We start from the raw sequence: 16,357 nt of genomic DNA, 5'->3' as shown, positions 1-16,357 counted from the left end.
ATTAATAGACGTATAATTTATATGCGTGTATGCGCAATCGCACCTATATGCCGACCGCCCAACATAGCGTTATTTTAAATGTTTTCTTAAACTGGTCGAGTTATACTTTTCAAAGTTTTATGTAAACATTAAAGCACAGTAAATTAAACCGGACGCTGATGTGCGCTGACGTGGGCGATCTACTGATTTTTGTATCAAGTTATCGTGACCAAGTTATTTATTTTTGCATTAGCGTTTGTAAGGATAAAGATTGATTATATTTTTCGTCTAACGCTAGTTTCTAGCCACAGAGCTTATGTTGCATAAAGTAATTTGTAAAAGTTTTCTTAACGATGCTAATTATTTTCTAGATACGCTGTTAAGTTTGTTGTACTAAGTTATTTGATTTTATAGACTGTCTATTGGCTGTGAAAAACAGTAGTATGATTTCTGTTTGGAAAAGTTATTTGTTTTACATAGTATGGATTTCACTCGCAAAAGCACAAGGTAAGAATCATCCGAAGCTGAATGTTGAAAGTTGCAGACGTTAGCGACATCATTTGCTAAAGATTTATCGAGACTTAATGAAATAAAAATTGAAACATAAACAGTTGCTTCAAATATGCGATTTTCGTTAGTTTGCAAATTGTGTTAGTTGTACTGTGCTGGGTGATTTCAATTCTCTACAACGATGGAGATTAATCGCTAAGCATTTAGGCATTACAACAAGAAAGATCATCATCATTTTAATTTTAAGAAATGTTTTCAAGATGGCTCGTATTAAATTAAATTTTACAGATTAATGTTCGATTAACAAGAGATTAGTAGTCATACTTACCAGTCATATTTTGTTCTGACGCAGAAACGTTGATATTTCCGAGAAATAGGTCTACATCGAAGAACCAAAACGGCTCAAACACAAATAGATTTTTGGTATATTAAATTGTCCATGAAATCCCATAACATGAGGCCCATTCGTGTGCACATTTCAGAAGTTCTTTCTGCGATAGTATTCCTATTTAGTAGTGGAAGGAATGTTTCAATAATTTCTACTCATAATGTGCCCGTAACTTTGTGTTGGACTGAAAAGTGACAATAAACTGAAAAGTACTTTATGTTCAGTGACATTTTTGCAACTACAATACTTTTCAAAACTTTTGGGATAAATTTAATTAACTTCCGTACACAAAAAAATAACTTATTCGAAGCACACTTGATCTATAGTATTCAGTTACTTGCAATTCCGTTTTTCAAAGTGATTTTTTTACAAAAACTATCAAAGAACCTTTTCTCGCTTTCACAAATAAAGCTGATAAGTAACATGATACGTTACGTTAGGTCTTACATTTTGGTTGTTGCATGTCACATTTAAATAATACATTTAGTTGCAATTATTTGTCTTGCCAGCGTAATATTCTCATTTTTGTGTTTACAAAGAAACGATTTACCATTTTTGGCAAGTTTTACTCGAATTCATTAGAGTTGAAAGAAAACTTTTATAAGCTTCCTACTATTACTTGTGCCTTCAATAAATTGCTAAGACGTATTCAAAGATATTTTAAATGTACGTATATAGCAAAAATAAAATTTTTAATTTAGCTTTTTGTTTTCATTTTTCAACTTACATTTGTTTGTTTGTTTCCCCTTTAGAATTTGAAAATGGCTCACCTTTTCCTGCTGCCCCATATCCCTTTCCACTATATACTATTCCAGCCGAGCCTTTTCCCTATTTTCCTGTTCCACCTACAAGGATCCAGCCAGGTCTTCTTATAGGCGCAATAACTTTGGCTTTAAGTTGAAGTATACGTAAAAGTCTAAAAAAATATTTTCAGTTTTGTTAAGGGTTTTGGGTTGTAAATTCCAATGAAAAAATAATTTCAGAATAACAGTACATATAAAAAATCAGCATACAACAATATGTTTGACATGTGTTTTTTCTAAGCATGTTTAGTTATTGTAATGAACAAGAATTAATCTATCTAAATTCTATTTCTATGTTTATTGCTCACCCTGAATGAATACAGATTTTGGTCCAATTGCTTTTCCCAGTCCAGGTAAGCAAATACTTTATATTTTTCTGATTGAATAATTGCCCGACAAAAATAACTGATGATAAAAGATGTTAAACACGCCCAGCAAAGCATGACACAAAGCGGCAATTTGTAATTAGACTGAAAACACAAAGACGTAAAAATAAAAAAAAATTCCTTTTAATGGTGCAATAATTGGAATATGTTTTTAGATTGTTTTCCACCACCACCTGGACCAAACAGTGAACTGTCCTCCTATGTCAATAGAAGTGTTATTCCAGTCAAAACCATAGTGAATTTCGCATGCAATCCTGACTTCTCTACTACTGGCCCAACCCAGTTTACCTGCCAAAATGGGAAATGGGATATTGAACTAAAGATTCCAAACTGCACGATACCCAAAACCGGTTCGTCTGTAGATATCTAGATTATACTTTATGTTTAAAAATGATCGCTTTGATTCTTGATTTAGATAGATTGTATAAGATTCCAAACTGCGCGATTTCTGGCACTGGTTTGTTAAAATATCCCTAAAATATTTCGGTTACATCAAACTATGTTTTAAATTTTGATATCGATGCAGGATGTGGAAATCCCTTTCCTCTGCCTGGTGGCGATATAATTGGAGACCCGCCGTACAATCTAAATGAAACAATATCCTATCGTTGCTCAGAAGGGTTTGAACTGGGCAACTTAAATGCGTCTTCCATCAGTCGATGTGAGCTTGGTAACCAATGGAGCTTACAAATACACGACGAAAACTTTCCAACATGTCTTCCAAATGAGCAAATAGGTATTGGTGTACTTTGTATAAATAATTGGTAATGGTTAAATTACGGACCAGGAAATAGACAATAACCCTCTTCAAGCGTTCAAGGTTTCATTACTGCCTTAATTTAGATGAAAAATGTAGAATTTCACCTGATACCTTGTTTTAGTTTGTTCTGTTCCCCCATCACCGCCTGATGGCGCAGTACTGCTATCTAGTGAAGAAATCTTTAACAGAGACACTTTTTCACTGGGAACAGAAGTGATATATGGTTGCGAAGATCCATTTTCAAAGCACGTACAAAACACATTCACTTGTACACCTTCAGGATGGCTTGGAAGATTTTCTTTCTGTCCATTGCGTAGGTTGAGTTGTACAATAAAACTCTGGCTGCTATTACGTGTGCAGTTGAACAACTTTTTTGTAATTCATGCACTTTCATAACAGCTTGATTTGAATTGCATCCATATATCTATAAAACTAACATTTTGTGATACAGATTGCGATAATCTTCCGTCTGCGACAAACGCGAGCATTTTTCCAATCTCGACAAGAGAATTCTCGCAAGCTCGGGTTTTTTGCGATCCTGGACTATTCACCTTGGATGTAGCAACACTTATCTACTGCATCAGGGGAGAATGGAAGAGTGCACCAGAACCTTTTCATCCTTTTGTTTATCAAGACGATTTGACGCTTCCCATTTGCATCGAGTCTGAAGAAGGTATAATTTTGACAAACTTTATTTCTTCAACGAGATACTTTTGAGTATAAGGAATCACTCACTCCCTTCAAATTGACCAGGCTGCGGGAACCCTCCACTTATAATTAATGGAGCATATGAAGCTGCAAAAAAACCCAATCGGGAACATTATATTCACGAGACCATTACTTACTTCTGTATCAGTGGATATTATTTAAACGCACCTGCGGGAGCAAGAAGTACATGTCTTGCTGGAAACCGCTGGAGTTTGAACGAAAGCGCTTCCAACTTTCCCATATGTGAACCAAGTGAACCATTGATCATTCATTTACCAATGTCGATTATAAGTTAATTCATGTATTTATACTTTCCTTGTATACTGTATATACTGTAGTAGGGCCTAGTCATATTTCACCTCTACTTGTTTTTTAGTTTGTGGATATCCTCCTGAAGCTATGAATGCAACAGTTAGAGTTTTCTCAACAACTGAAGGATCAATTGCTCACTACATTTGCGATGAAGGATTATCCACAAACGATGTAACAACATCCACTTGTAGAAGGAATGGAAATATCGTTTCATGGGACCTTGTTCAACTTCCACGTTGTACAATCCCCGAAAACGGTAAAAGTAGTTGGGTACATTACTGTAAAGCGTTTTGTCAATATTTAATATCAGGACAAATCAGTTTCTCAGTCAGTTCAATTTGAGATTACAGACAGTAGCCAATTGGTAGCTTTGTATATTTAAGGGTGATATAAGTGAGGAATAGATTTCTTGTATACACGTATATTTGCTCGAAATGAGCGCATTTGCATTGTAAGTACAATAACTATGCTGAGTTGTTGTACTTTTAGAAATATTGCGCTACACCTACTGTACTGTATATATATCATTTATATGAGTACAAAAAACTGGTTAAACTTAATTTTAACCAGGATGTGGCAATCCTCCAATGATCAGAAATGGATTTGTTGTGAGACTTCCTCCATATAAGGAGGGTGACATTGTGACGTATAATTGCTTTCAATATTATGAGCTGGATGCCCCTGGTGGTTTTCATTTCGTTTGTCGTCAAAATGAATGGATTAATGAGTCGGAATCACCAATGCGTCCTTTCTGTAGCCGTGGTAAATAAGCATGTTGTCTATCCATTAACTCAATTAACGCACATATTCATTTACACTGTTACTTGTGTTCCGTATACCATACTTGTATAATTTTTCTCTTTTGCCTGTACAATTTGAATTCTATAAAACCATAATTGTTACTGGTATAATTTTATAATTTGGAAACCATTCTGAAATTCATATTTTTTTTTCAGTTTGCTTATCACTGCCCACTTTGCCTCCGGGTGGTGTAGTACTAGTGGATGAAACTCTTCGCAACAAAGATGGAATATCATTTTCCCACGGAGTAGAACATAGTTTTGGTTGTCAACCGGGATATCGTTTGATTAGAGATGCAACGCTCACTTGTGTTGGGGGAGGTTGGTATTGGAGGGTCAATGGAAAATCGGCTTTGCCACCGCTCTGCTACCGAGGTATGTTGATAACTCGGACCTTATTGGCAACGTTTATGTTGCACTTGTCCATCGGGAAAAAAAACTTTGCATTACCTAAGTACTGCTTTTTTTTCTAAATTTAGACAAAAAATTTAGTAGTAAATTTAGTACAGATAAAATTTTGACATGCAACACGGGTGACTATTAATACTACAGCGTATAGTAATCATCTTCTTTCAGTTTAATTTAATTTAGTCTCTTTTTGTTATGGTTTCACCTGTGGTATGATGATTTTTATCATGGGACTGACGAAAAATTTTGCATGACTTAAACTCGACGATGATTCCTCATCGCTCAAGCGCCGGATACGGAGCTCGCCTTTGTGCGAGTTTCGATCAACATTTTTACTTGTTTATTTATTTATTTTTATATTTTTTATGTCGTTTGTCCGATCTTAGAATTGTTCACCAAGTTCACTGGACAGGAGTATACGAAGTTAATGCATTGCCCAAGGGCATAACACCGGTAGCGTCACTAGATATCGAACACAGTCCGCATTTTTGCAAGTTCAGTGCTCAACCGCACGGCCACAAAGCCGAAAAATAAAAGCTTGTGTATTTAAAGGTTGTGCTCAATCACCGCCAAAGGCAACATTCGGCTTGGAAATTGTAGATGAACCGTTTAGAGATACATTTGGATTTGGATTTGGATCCATCGTAACTTACCGTTGTAAAGAAGGGTCCATACTTATTGGGAGTACAACATTAAATTGCAGTAATGGGATGTGGCTACCTGACATACCCACATGTGTACAAAGTAGGAATTACTTTAAACAAAAATTTTGGTTTCAAATTTGGTAGATTTCTTAATGGATGCATTTCATTTCATATGTGCGGCAGTAAATTTACATAAGATATTGTTTATTCTTAGACTGTTAGTATTTCTTCAGTGGCATAAACATCAATTTTCATGTAGACTGCAGCGCGCCACCAACAGTACCAAACGCAAAATTTAGACGAACATCCAATTCCGAAGCACAAAGTTATGAGTATGTGTGCGATCCAAGTTTTTCTACCAACAATATCACAATAACCAATTGTCTTAATGATGGAACTTGGAGCTTAACCAGACTTCCCCAATGCACAGCTCCAAAACAAGGTGAATATCGCATACATACTGCTATTTATCGATACATTAATAATAGCTTTGAGACGATTTAAATCTCAAATTTTAATTTTCCAAAGATGTAGTATTTTCATCAGAAGAAATTATCATGTACCATTTCCACAAACACAATTTTCCCAAAGACCTTTCATAAAACCAGATTTTCTGAAGAGACATTTTACCAAGAGATTCCATCCAAAACTATTTCCTTTTTTCCATAACCTTATGCTATAGCCAATCAGAGTAGGCCACAGTTAAACGTCACATGCTATTGTCACAAAATATCTCCTTTGTAACCACTAACAATCTGACAACACTATACATTACAGAGATATCGTCAACAAGAATACTTCTTAATTCGTACAAGTCTAAGTGTACTACAAGCACTTGAAAAGCATGTCACTCTACCACATGGATACGGGTCATGTAGTTAAGCTGGACAGCTATGTATAGCAACGTAATAGAACAATCGAATATGTTAAATGGCACATTTTCCAAGTCCGAGAACACGCAATTGCTTACAAAAAACGTCAATTATCTAAATTATTACAATCTAATGTTACATTCACTATTAAAATTTACTATTACATTCACCATAGCTATGTGGTTGTTTACTTAATGTAACCTAACCAAATTTACAAAAGATGGCTTAAACACTTACGTCATTCTATGCAGACACAAAAACGCTGTGCAGGCTACTATGATCATATAAGTTATACTATATAGCATCTAATCAAATATATTCCCAATCCAGGTTGTGGAGGTCCAGCTTCCTTACACAATGGAAAGTACTCTGGTGAGGCTCCATTTGCAGAAGGTGCCTCTATAACATACCAATGCAAAGATGAATTTCGGATGGTTGCGCCAAATGGTGCTGTGAGTAATTGCCAGGCTGGTAACAAATGGAGTTTGGAGTTGAACCCAGTGAACTTTCCAGAATGTAGACTTGGTATTTAATGTTAGAGATTATGAGAAATAACAGTTGGTCTTCATAACAAATCAATACATTTGATGTTACAATCAATAGGCTAATCTAGTGTTTTGTGTAGTTGCACTTGTTGTTAGTCATAACAATGTAGTTTAATCCAAATTTTCTACAGATTGCAAAACTGCACCGCCAAGACTTTACAACGATGTAATAATTTTAAATGAGCCTGATCCGGACAATAATGGGTTCTATGCAATAGGCTCTACATTTATCTATGGTTGCGATTATGGCGGGAGTCTTATTGGACCGGACGTCAGTATCTGTTTTGGAAATGAGTGGCTACCAGATATCCTCGATTTACAATGTTTTCCTGGTATTTGTTGTTTTGAGAAGTATAACAAGATACAAAAAGGATTTAGCAGCAGTTTATTTGACTTATTATTTTTGTATTAAGCTACATTCAGCCTGTTTATTCCCGACACGTACGAATTTTACGGACCACGGAGAGCGTTGGATGTCGCTAAAACCAACGACTTCATTCAGCCTAACTTCTCTATTTCTACCAATATCACCAACTATACGGCTGCGAGCAGAACGAACGGCTCAGATTTAATTCCCATCACAAGTGTTTGTGGATATCCAGGATTTTGCGTTGGATCTCCTCCTGACATATATTTCAAATGCTTCAACCAAACTTTGTTCGAGTGTGAAATGTGCGGTGTGGGCCGAGCAGCAGTTTTCCTTTTTTTTGTTTTGCTTTTTGCTTTGACAATCTTTTTTGGCAATGCTTTAGTAATATGGGTAGGCTACAAACGCTTCAATCGAAGAACAGCTAACAAAATGGACATTTGCAAACTTTCCCTTGCAGTAGCTGATATTTTGACAGGTACTGTAAAATGCCTAAACAAATGAGTTTAATCTTGTCATGGTATTTTGTAAATAATTTTATTAAACAGAAAAAATACGTTTTATGGGGTTCAGTTACTAAATATTTTTGAAATAGAACTTGCTTTGTTTTTCAAGGAATACAAATCCTGGTTGTGGTGAGCTTCAACTTTACTTGGACAATGAACTCAACTCCAGTAGAACTTATCCAACAACAGTCAGCATTGCAGGGATCACCGCAAGCTTCTGTGGGAGGAATATTTTTTCTTTTCACTCTCACATCATCTCTATTTCATTTGGTCTATATGGGAGGAGAAAGATTATATGCAATAGCTAAGCCAATAAAGTACAAATGGCAAAAGAAGATGTCTGTTTATGTTGCTCATGGTATAGTGTGGATCCTGTCATTGTTAAGCGCAACAGTCCCAGGTAACTTATCAATGTTTCAAAGAAAGTTTTAATTTGTAAATGTATCGAAGAATATTACAGGTTTTTGCTATCTTTGTGTCGTTATTTATCTGTCAGCTTGGTTTCCCACTCAGTTGCATTTCACATATTTGTCACCGACGTTTCTGTATCAACCTGCCATCACAAGCTCTGCTTCAAACATGGATTACTCAGTTGCTATTGCTTTTATGATAATATTTTACCTTTTACCATTTATGTTGCTCGTAAGTTACTTGGATAGATTTATGTATTTCTGTTTGGTTCATCTTCTGATGATGAAGTGATAAAACAATATTTCGATCGTACCTGCTTATCTTTGTCCTAATGCGCTGGCGTTAATCTTTAAAAACATCTATTAAACAAATCACACTAACCATTTAAAATAATTATAAAAACGATACCGTGTTACAAAAATAAAGTATTTCTCTAATTTGTTTTTGCTTTTTTGTAGACTGCCTCTTGTTTGATTACGGCAATTTTTGTTTATAATGGTGGTAAGCCTAGATCGAATAACACTGGTACTGGACAATCAATTTCTTCCAACAATCGCAGAAACAAACGAAAATTGGCAGTCCTGAAAACAGTTGCAATTATGCAGTTCGGGTTCACAGCTACGCTGCGTAAGTCTGTGACGGTATAGCATCGTTTGTTTTAAATGTTTCTTTTTTGTTTTAAACAGATTTAATTTTTTTTGTTATTTTTTGGTTATTAAATTTTTATATGATTTAGTTCCAATCGTCGTCGCGGCTTCTTTATTCTATTCTGGTCACTTGGATTGCGACAACATCGCACAACCCTACATGATTTGCTTTTACTTTAGCATGACAAACAGGTATCTTTGACATAGCTAGAAATATATTAGGGACAATTTGTTCTGAGTATTATACATTCCCATGGTCTATTAATTGCTATCTGACAACTGCTGTCTCTTTCATAGCTTGGTCAACTTCATCGTTTACAGCGCGAGAGAACAAGGTTTTCGGAATGAGATCGTGGAGATTTTCCGACCCGGATATTTAAAGCAGCTGAGTGTTCAGTCTATAGCACAGACCCCTAGAAAGGGCGAGAATTCAAGTAAAAACGTGGATTCCAGTGAAAACGTTATTGAAACCTCTAAAACACAACAAACCAAACAAACATCGACTTCGTTGTGAATAAGATTTAATCTCTTTAAACTTAAAAATATATTTTCATTAATCGCATATTCTAGCATTGACAGCTGTGTTGTATCGCATATTTTAGCATTGCACTTTGATTTTTGTTTCGATATTATCTTTTCAGAGAAAAATAAAAAAAACAGCATACTGTAACGGACTTTGTTCCTCACATGTTGTGTTGTTGTTTATCGTGTTTTCGTTTGAAGCGTTTTTACCAATCAGCACCTTTTACGTGTTTGTTAACTATTTTAGTCACGTGATGTGTCACCCTTGTTATGTATAAAGATTGTGCGCTTTTTAGGGAGGTTGTCTTTTAGCCGGTGTCTTGCTGTGAGCGATTACAGATAGCTTTTCAAAAATCATCGGTATGTTATATTAACGTGATAACGCTACACTGTATACAGTTACTGGCAGTTAAGGGTGTTGTTGTTCACTGTAAATGTGAAGTGAAGCCAGGCAACATGAACGAGAAAATAATCGTTACAATACAACTATGTTATTTTCCCTTCCTCTTCTTTTGACAACCGTGTTATTCTGTTTAACTTGCTTGTGAACCATCTTATATTATGTGCAAATATTCAATACCTGTTGTTTTGAACTCATATGTAATTAAACTAATTACCTAGATTTATATTGTATGGTATGAGCCGTCGACATGATAGTTTTGGATGATCATACTCGAGCGAAATGTTATTTGTGAATGACTTTGACATGAGTAAACTTCCAAAATTAATCATTATGAAGATTGACAAACACATTATACAAAACCTATTATTTCTTTAATAGGGAGCAACAACGCCAGGTAGCACGTCTGATGCACTCGAGGTAGTTATAAATTTTAACAGCAGTGTAAAACCACCCGTAGATGGCGTCGGCTATCTATGTTGTGCCCTTTTACCTCGCTTAAGCTGTAAAAAGAACCCCATAACTTGCACTACAGCGTGCGTGTGTTACCGGCTTTTTCCTATTGCTGGTTCGAAAATATCTGCAGTTACTGTAAGTATATCAAATTGTATTTTAAAACGGTAAAAACTAAGTAGGCCTACAGCAGTACAGTGTCGGTAGAATCATCACTCGTTCGAAACGGGCAAGATTGGGGGACCAGTGAACAGAGACCTGCAGTTAACTATCGGATTGTACAAAGCAGTACAGGCTTCGGTCGAATGTCTGTTCCACCACAGGCTAGGCGTAATCACATTTATCAGTGCTTCTGGCCGAAGTCAGAAAATACAAAGGCACGACAAACCAAGCAGAAAACAACTTAACACTCCTCCCCAACCAACCAATCGCTTCGGCATTGTTTGAACGACATCAAATAGTATAACTGGCTATAGGCTAAGCATATGGTAAATACAATGATAAATTGGAATGTAATCACGAAGCAACAACCGCTATTTTGTTACCCAATAGAATTTATAAATTTAACTAATTAAGGGAACTCTTTTGACTACGTATACGATAATGGGCCAAAGAACAAAGGTTTACAAAAACGATTCTTTACACACAGCAAAATGGTGCACTAGTGACAGAAACTGCAATTATCACCCCAGCAATAAAAACTCGAATTTAACAAGGTACAGTATTTCTATACAAATAATGTAAACACAACATTATTTTGAAACTAGGGGAGGGTGGGGTAAAGTGGACCACCTAAGGCTTAATCGTTACAATTCACTGATTTCACCAAAACATTTGACTTGTTTGTTTTGAGAGTTAACTCTAAGGTATTTCGCTAATTTTTGAAGTGCCCTTTTATTGATTGCTTGCTTTCTTACATAAAAATTTTTTGATGTAAAAGCACCTCCAATAGTCCACCGTAAGTTTTTGAGTAAAGAAGGCAATTTGTTCCACATCACAATCAATTTATTTACAAATTGTCATCATAAGCGAAGTAGTTATGAAAGTAATCGAAGTTCACCATCAATTTTTAAAAACATAATTCACAAATAAAGTTGTCATCCTCTTCATTACACCCATCGCATGCATTTGGAGCACTGGATCCACCCATCATTCTCGGATGATTTGGAATACATTTCGTTGCAGTAAAAGCATTCTGCATCTACGTTGTTATCACTTTCATGGACTGTGTCCTTCTGCTGCATTGATGACCTGGAAACTTTAGCTTTCTTCATAGAACGCTTTTTCGATGAACTTGTTTTACTGCTGTTGCCAGATACCGCGGTCTGGCTACGATTCCTTGCAGCCAACTGCTTCTTGTATGGTGAACTGGTTAAAATAGCAGTTTCACCTGTCTTAGACTTCCTCTTTTGGCGAGTGTGATCTGCTTTCGGCATAGAAAGCAGTTCAACAGGACTTATAATTGTGAAACTGGAATTTGCATCTTCAGGAGAGGACGTTTGGGCTACATCTATTGGCTGTGCAGGTAACGATTCAGGCATCTCGGGAAGACCAGCCGCATCTAAGCCAATATTTCTGTCATCACACTAGTCAATGCTAGTTGAACTAACATTAAAAGAGAGTACAAAAAACGAATTCCGTGCCTTTTCTTGCCTTCTTTTCCACATAATCTCTTATAATGGCGTGTGCAACCACGTTATGTCATGCTTCACTAAACTTAGTTATATCTGCGCTGTTAAAAATCTTTATTAAGAAAATAAGAGGGTTGTGCCACTTTACCCCGTTGGTCCGCTTTACCCCACCTTCCCCCTACACTATAATTAAAATTAATTTGTTACAGGATAAATTTAGGCAGCATGACTATATTAACACAATAACATAAACAAAATAAAGAATATCGGTCGGTTACAAATCAAGCTTCATACCAATAACACTACAAAAGGTATAAAAACTTAAGATTGATGGTTAAGATAGGCCTTATATAAACGGATCCGAAATAAAATACAACCATACTTGAAACTGTGATTTTTAAAACGCAAATCATAGGAAAGTAGTCATAGACATAACATCAGCATTACACAAACAAACAATTAATACATTTCGACGTGTGAGTAACGAATTGGGCGACGTGGGCTTCGGCGAAGTCGATCGTTCTTTCGGGAAAGATTTTCTCCGGATTGCAGGGCACACCAGATTTTGCAACAACATGACCCAAGTACCTAACTTCTTTGAATAAATTGCATTTAGATGGTTTAAATTTGATGCCACCTGCAATTAGTCGGAAAAGTACGTCGTCCAAGCTGTACAAATGATTTCGAAAGGTGCGTACATATATGATGATGTCGTCCAGGTAAGCCAATGCATTATTCTATTCAACTTTATCGAGAACTATCCGCATCAAGTGCTGGATCGTGGCAGGTGCGTTGGATAGTCCCAAAGGCATCACATTAAAATCGAAAATCCTTTGATGGCACGTAAACGCTGTCTTTTCAAATACTATCAGTATTTGCCAGAAACCAGATTTAAGGTCCAGTGTGGTAGAATATTTGCACCCTGAAAGTTGATCCAAACTGTTATTGATCTGCGGCAAAGAAAAACTTTGCTTTTTAGCGCAATCGTTGACAGCCTTGTAGTCAATGCAAAACCTTACATTACCGTCCTTCATAATTAACAAACACAACTGGGCTAGATCAAGGCGACTGTGAGTGACTAATAGCGTTATCATTTAGCATATCTTTTAGCACTTCATCTACCTTTCGTTTGTTTTCTTCTAACATTCTATTCGGGTGTTAGCGTATCGGTGACGCGTCTCCCGTGTGAATATTGTGAGTAAGAATATTGATTTTGCCAAGATCACGTTTAGGGAGTGAAAAAGCAGCTTACCGTCTTCGAATCACTTCGACCACAGCTTCCCGCTCAACATCTGACAATTTGAGATCATTTAGATGCAATTGTTCAATGAGAGACGACACGTCATCTTCGGTTGGTGATTCGTCAACCTCTTCCAATTTGCGCCTAAAATTTTGTATTTGTCTAGTAGGCATGCAGACCTCTGTATAAAAACGTCGTAAGACTTGGACTTCATCCGACATTTAACATTACAAGGCAACAAAACCTTAGTAAACGCGTGGATAAGCAGTGACTCAATTAATGCAATCGAGGAACTGTTCAAAATAGCTGGTTCTCTCAATAGCGGTAATATTCCTCCACCAGCCTCATGAGTTTTCACATCACAGTCAATGATGCAAACATGGCCTTGAAGGAAATCCAAACCCAGAATGCAAGACTCCGATAAATTCTCTTCGACAAAGACGGCGCGAGTGGTCTCTAACCCGGCAACGGTGAAGTTTAGCTTTGCTTTACCTGCCATCGCGATAACGGTTCCGCTTGGCCAAAGAAATCGAACACTTGAAGGGCAATCTTTTAAATCTTAAGCGGAACATTCTTGGAAAACCAAATGTGATATGACGGTAATTGATGCACCTGTGTCAACAAGCGCAAATAAGAGTTTACCATGAGTTTACCAGTTTACAAGACGTCGTTAACGTACCATATTGTTCTGCAGAAACGGTCTGCATCTTGTAAGTAACCAATTATCGTTCACGTTGTGATGATGGGTTCAGGGGCGTTCACCCGTGCCTGCCCCGTTGGAGTTTCCCATCCGGTTATTTTGAGGACAACATCGCTTGCTGTGTCCTATTTCTATCCATGCAAAACACGTCCGTGACTTATGCAAGATGTCAACATCGTGCCGCAGATCCTAGATCATTTGTTTTATCTCTTCGCAAGTTGATAAAACTTGCTTTATGGTATGTATTGTGGAAACGTGCTGTTGCACTTGCGTAGGTTCCATCATTAATAGCTTTTTGACAGCATCAAGAAACGCCGGTCACTCTATCTTAATGTTGCACGTGACCAGCCTTTCTGCTTAATGGTTGTTACGCAATTCAACTTACAAAGTGTTATACAAGACGTCATTCTTCGTGCCTTCATCTTCCGGTTTCGGGTATGCAATTGCTCCGAAATTGACAAGAGCTTTGACGTAACTCCCATTCGTTTCAACTAATGCTTGGGTTCTTTGTATAAGCTGTTGTTCGGCCTTGTTACATCGAAGTGAGCAACAAGCAACTTCTTCAGCTTTGGACGTTATTTCTTCATAGTTCATGGTACCTACTTCTGCACCATTGCATTTCATTTCCAACTTAAACTCTTCTGGTAAACTCAGCATAAAATCAACAAATCATGTGCGTAATTACGAACATGCTAAATATACCATGCGCGCCACAAACGCGGCACACTTAAAGAAAATCAGGACATAATTTAAACAACAAGTGATATGCGGGGAAAACAGTTTGCGGCTACAATTTTACTGAATATCTTTCTAAAGTGCATAAAAAGATACATGAAAAGTTTGTGCATTGTTATACTCATATCGTTATTTTACGCTTTCCATGCTTATGCGAGGATCAACTACAGTATTTCGTAATGATGTACGTACTGAGTCTCAGCCACACTTCTTTCATCATGTCTTCAATTCTGTAAAATTCTATATAACGATGCAGTTTTGTAACATTCGTGCGTAATAGGATGTGGGTTGCGACACCCTGAAAATTTCCAAAAAACGTATTCAACTCCAATATATCCAGGTAATCAATGTAATGATTTTGTGATTGAAAGTTTGATGCTACAATACAATACAATACAACAATACAATACAATTGATACAGAAGAAAAGATGGCTTTCCATCAATTTAAAATATTTTTCCAGATATTTGTGAAATATACGAAAAAGATAATGAAGATTGTCCAACAATATTCTAGTATGAGACATATTTACCTAGACATAAATTAGATATTGTAGAAGATTTTTTAGAAAATAATTAGGATATTGTTAATTATGTAATTGAATCTCCATATTATGATATACTATTTAATAATAATATTGACTTTAGAATTTTTAATGATGATGATGATGATAATGATCCCGGTTATAAAAGTTTATAAGATTATTCGTACATATATAAAACATGAAGAATAAAATAAATATTCAATTTCTGCTTTTCAATTATCTATAAAGTCACGCAGTTAAACTATTCTCATACCCTCATACTATATGTAGTATTGCGTAAAGCGAACTCGGGATATTTTGATTACTTGTGTGAGTTTGCGAGCATATGGTGCGCTATGTGCCATACTACTGCAATTTTAGGCCAAACTATTTCGCCTGCTTGCCAAAAGGTAACAGAGTCATGAATTAAGGATTTCCTTTCTGCGAAAAGCTTTAAATCGAATCAACGTTTTGTTGACCCAAAAGATCAAACCTGTTATTATTTTACTGCTATGATGCATTGTACAGTTAGCTCACCCGTTTCAGTCATCAAAACGTCATGCAGTCAAACGTTTACCATATCTTTCATTGGAAAAGCGTCTTGTTTGGTGTAGCTTGAAAAACACACGTTTCAGTCGTTTTACAATTTCTATAATCTCGGTAAAACGCAGTAAGAAATATAATCTTTCTGGTAACGAGCCACTATGTTTTCCACAACTGACTAAGTGTGTTTGGCAATGAGGTAGTTGCAGAATTGCTGGTTGCAATAAATTTGAGTGATGCATCCCAATTATGCCTAATGCTTATTACGAGTAAACTTGTACTGGATACTGAGATAAATTTAGGTAAAAAAAAAGATATAAATAAATAAACGAGGTTCACTTGAACTTTTCCGTTGCGTTTAAAGTTTCCAAATATCTAATTTATTTCAAGCCATGACAAATAAAAATATGTTCTATTTGATACTATTTCACGCAGAAATCGAAACTCCTTGTGATCGACTTATCGAAAGTTTTATCGTCGATCAAGTACACAAACAAATGTCTTACAATTTAGTTTTTAGAAGATTTTTTTGGTTCATGTGAGTTATGCAAAACCTAAGCATTTG

The 16,357-nt window shown here is 36.2% G+C and overlaps 1 protein-coding gene and 1 long non-coding RNA gene across 4 annotated transcripts; one reads left to right on the top strand and one right to left on the bottom strand.

The window, feature by feature from the left end:
- The first annotated feature begins 347 nt into the window (after positions 1–347).
- On the top strand, positions 348–10,190 carry LOC143468337 (sushi, von Willebrand factor type A, EGF and pentraxin domain-containing protein 1-like). 2 transcript variants are annotated; one of them, XM_076965524.1, is made up of 21 exons: positions 348–486; positions 1,630–1,740; positions 2,004–2,033; positions 2,222–2,416; positions 2,593–2,802; positions 2,948–3,139; positions 3,278–3,499; positions 3,580–3,786; positions 3,911–4,102; positions 4,417–4,608; positions 4,803–5,021; positions 5,607–5,798; positions 5,958–6,140; positions 6,901–7,095; positions 7,247–7,447; positions 7,529–7,960; positions 8,098–8,388; positions 8,485–8,630; positions 8,858–9,026; positions 9,136–9,238; positions 9,344–10,190. In XM_076965524.1, the coding sequence occupies exons 1-21, from the start codon at positions 423–425 to the stop codon at positions 9,558–9,560; spliced, it is 3,963 nt and encodes a 1,320-aa protein (XP_076821639.1). In that variant the 5' UTR covers positions 348–422; the 3' UTR covers positions 9,561–10,190. The 2 variants fall into 2 exon arrangements, with proteins under 2 accessions (XP_076821639.1, XP_076821723.1); XM_076965608.1 differs by lacking the exons at positions 8,485–8,630; positions 9,136–9,238; positions 9,344–10,190.
- A 2,083-nt stretch (positions 10,191–12,273) lies between these two features.
- LOC143460761 (uncharacterized) lies at positions 12,274–14,877 on the bottom strand. Of its 2 annotated transcripts, none has more exons than XR_013117958.1 (2): positions 13,305–14,877; positions 12,274–13,002 (listed from the first exon to the last, which is right to left on the bottom strand). It is a non-coding gene; the product is annotated as an uncharacterized LOC143460761 (long non-coding RNA). The 2 variants fall into 2 exon arrangements; XR_013117961.1 differs by having other exon boundaries at positions 12,274–12,974.
- Between the last annotated feature and the right edge of the window lie 1,480 nt (positions 14,878–16,357).

This window comes from Clavelina lepadiformis, chromosome 1 (genome assembly GCF_947623445.1).
Source record: "Clavelina lepadiformis chromosome 1, kaClaLepa1.1, whole genome shotgun sequence".
Lineage (NCBI taxonomy): Eukaryota > Metazoa > Chordata > Ascidiacea > Aplousobranchia > Clavelinidae > Clavelina > Clavelina lepadiformis.
Note: the sequence above shows the minus strand (reverse complement) of the source record. Positions and strands in the feature narration are given on the sequence as shown.

Bases quoted from the DNA above. Each gene is read 5' to 3' on its own strand.
- LOC143468337 (XM_076965524.1), top strand. From the start codon at position 423: ATGATTTCTGTTTGGAAAAGTTATTTGTTTTACATAGTATGGATTTCA. The intron at 4,103-4,416 runs GTAAAAGTAGTT...AATTTTAACCAG, and splicing joins TTGTACAATCCCCGAAAACG to GATGTGGCAATCCTCCAATG. The intron at 7,096-7,246 runs GTATTTAATGTT...AATTTTCTACAG, and splicing joins CTTTCCAGAATGTAGACTTG to ATTGCAAAACTGCACCGCCA.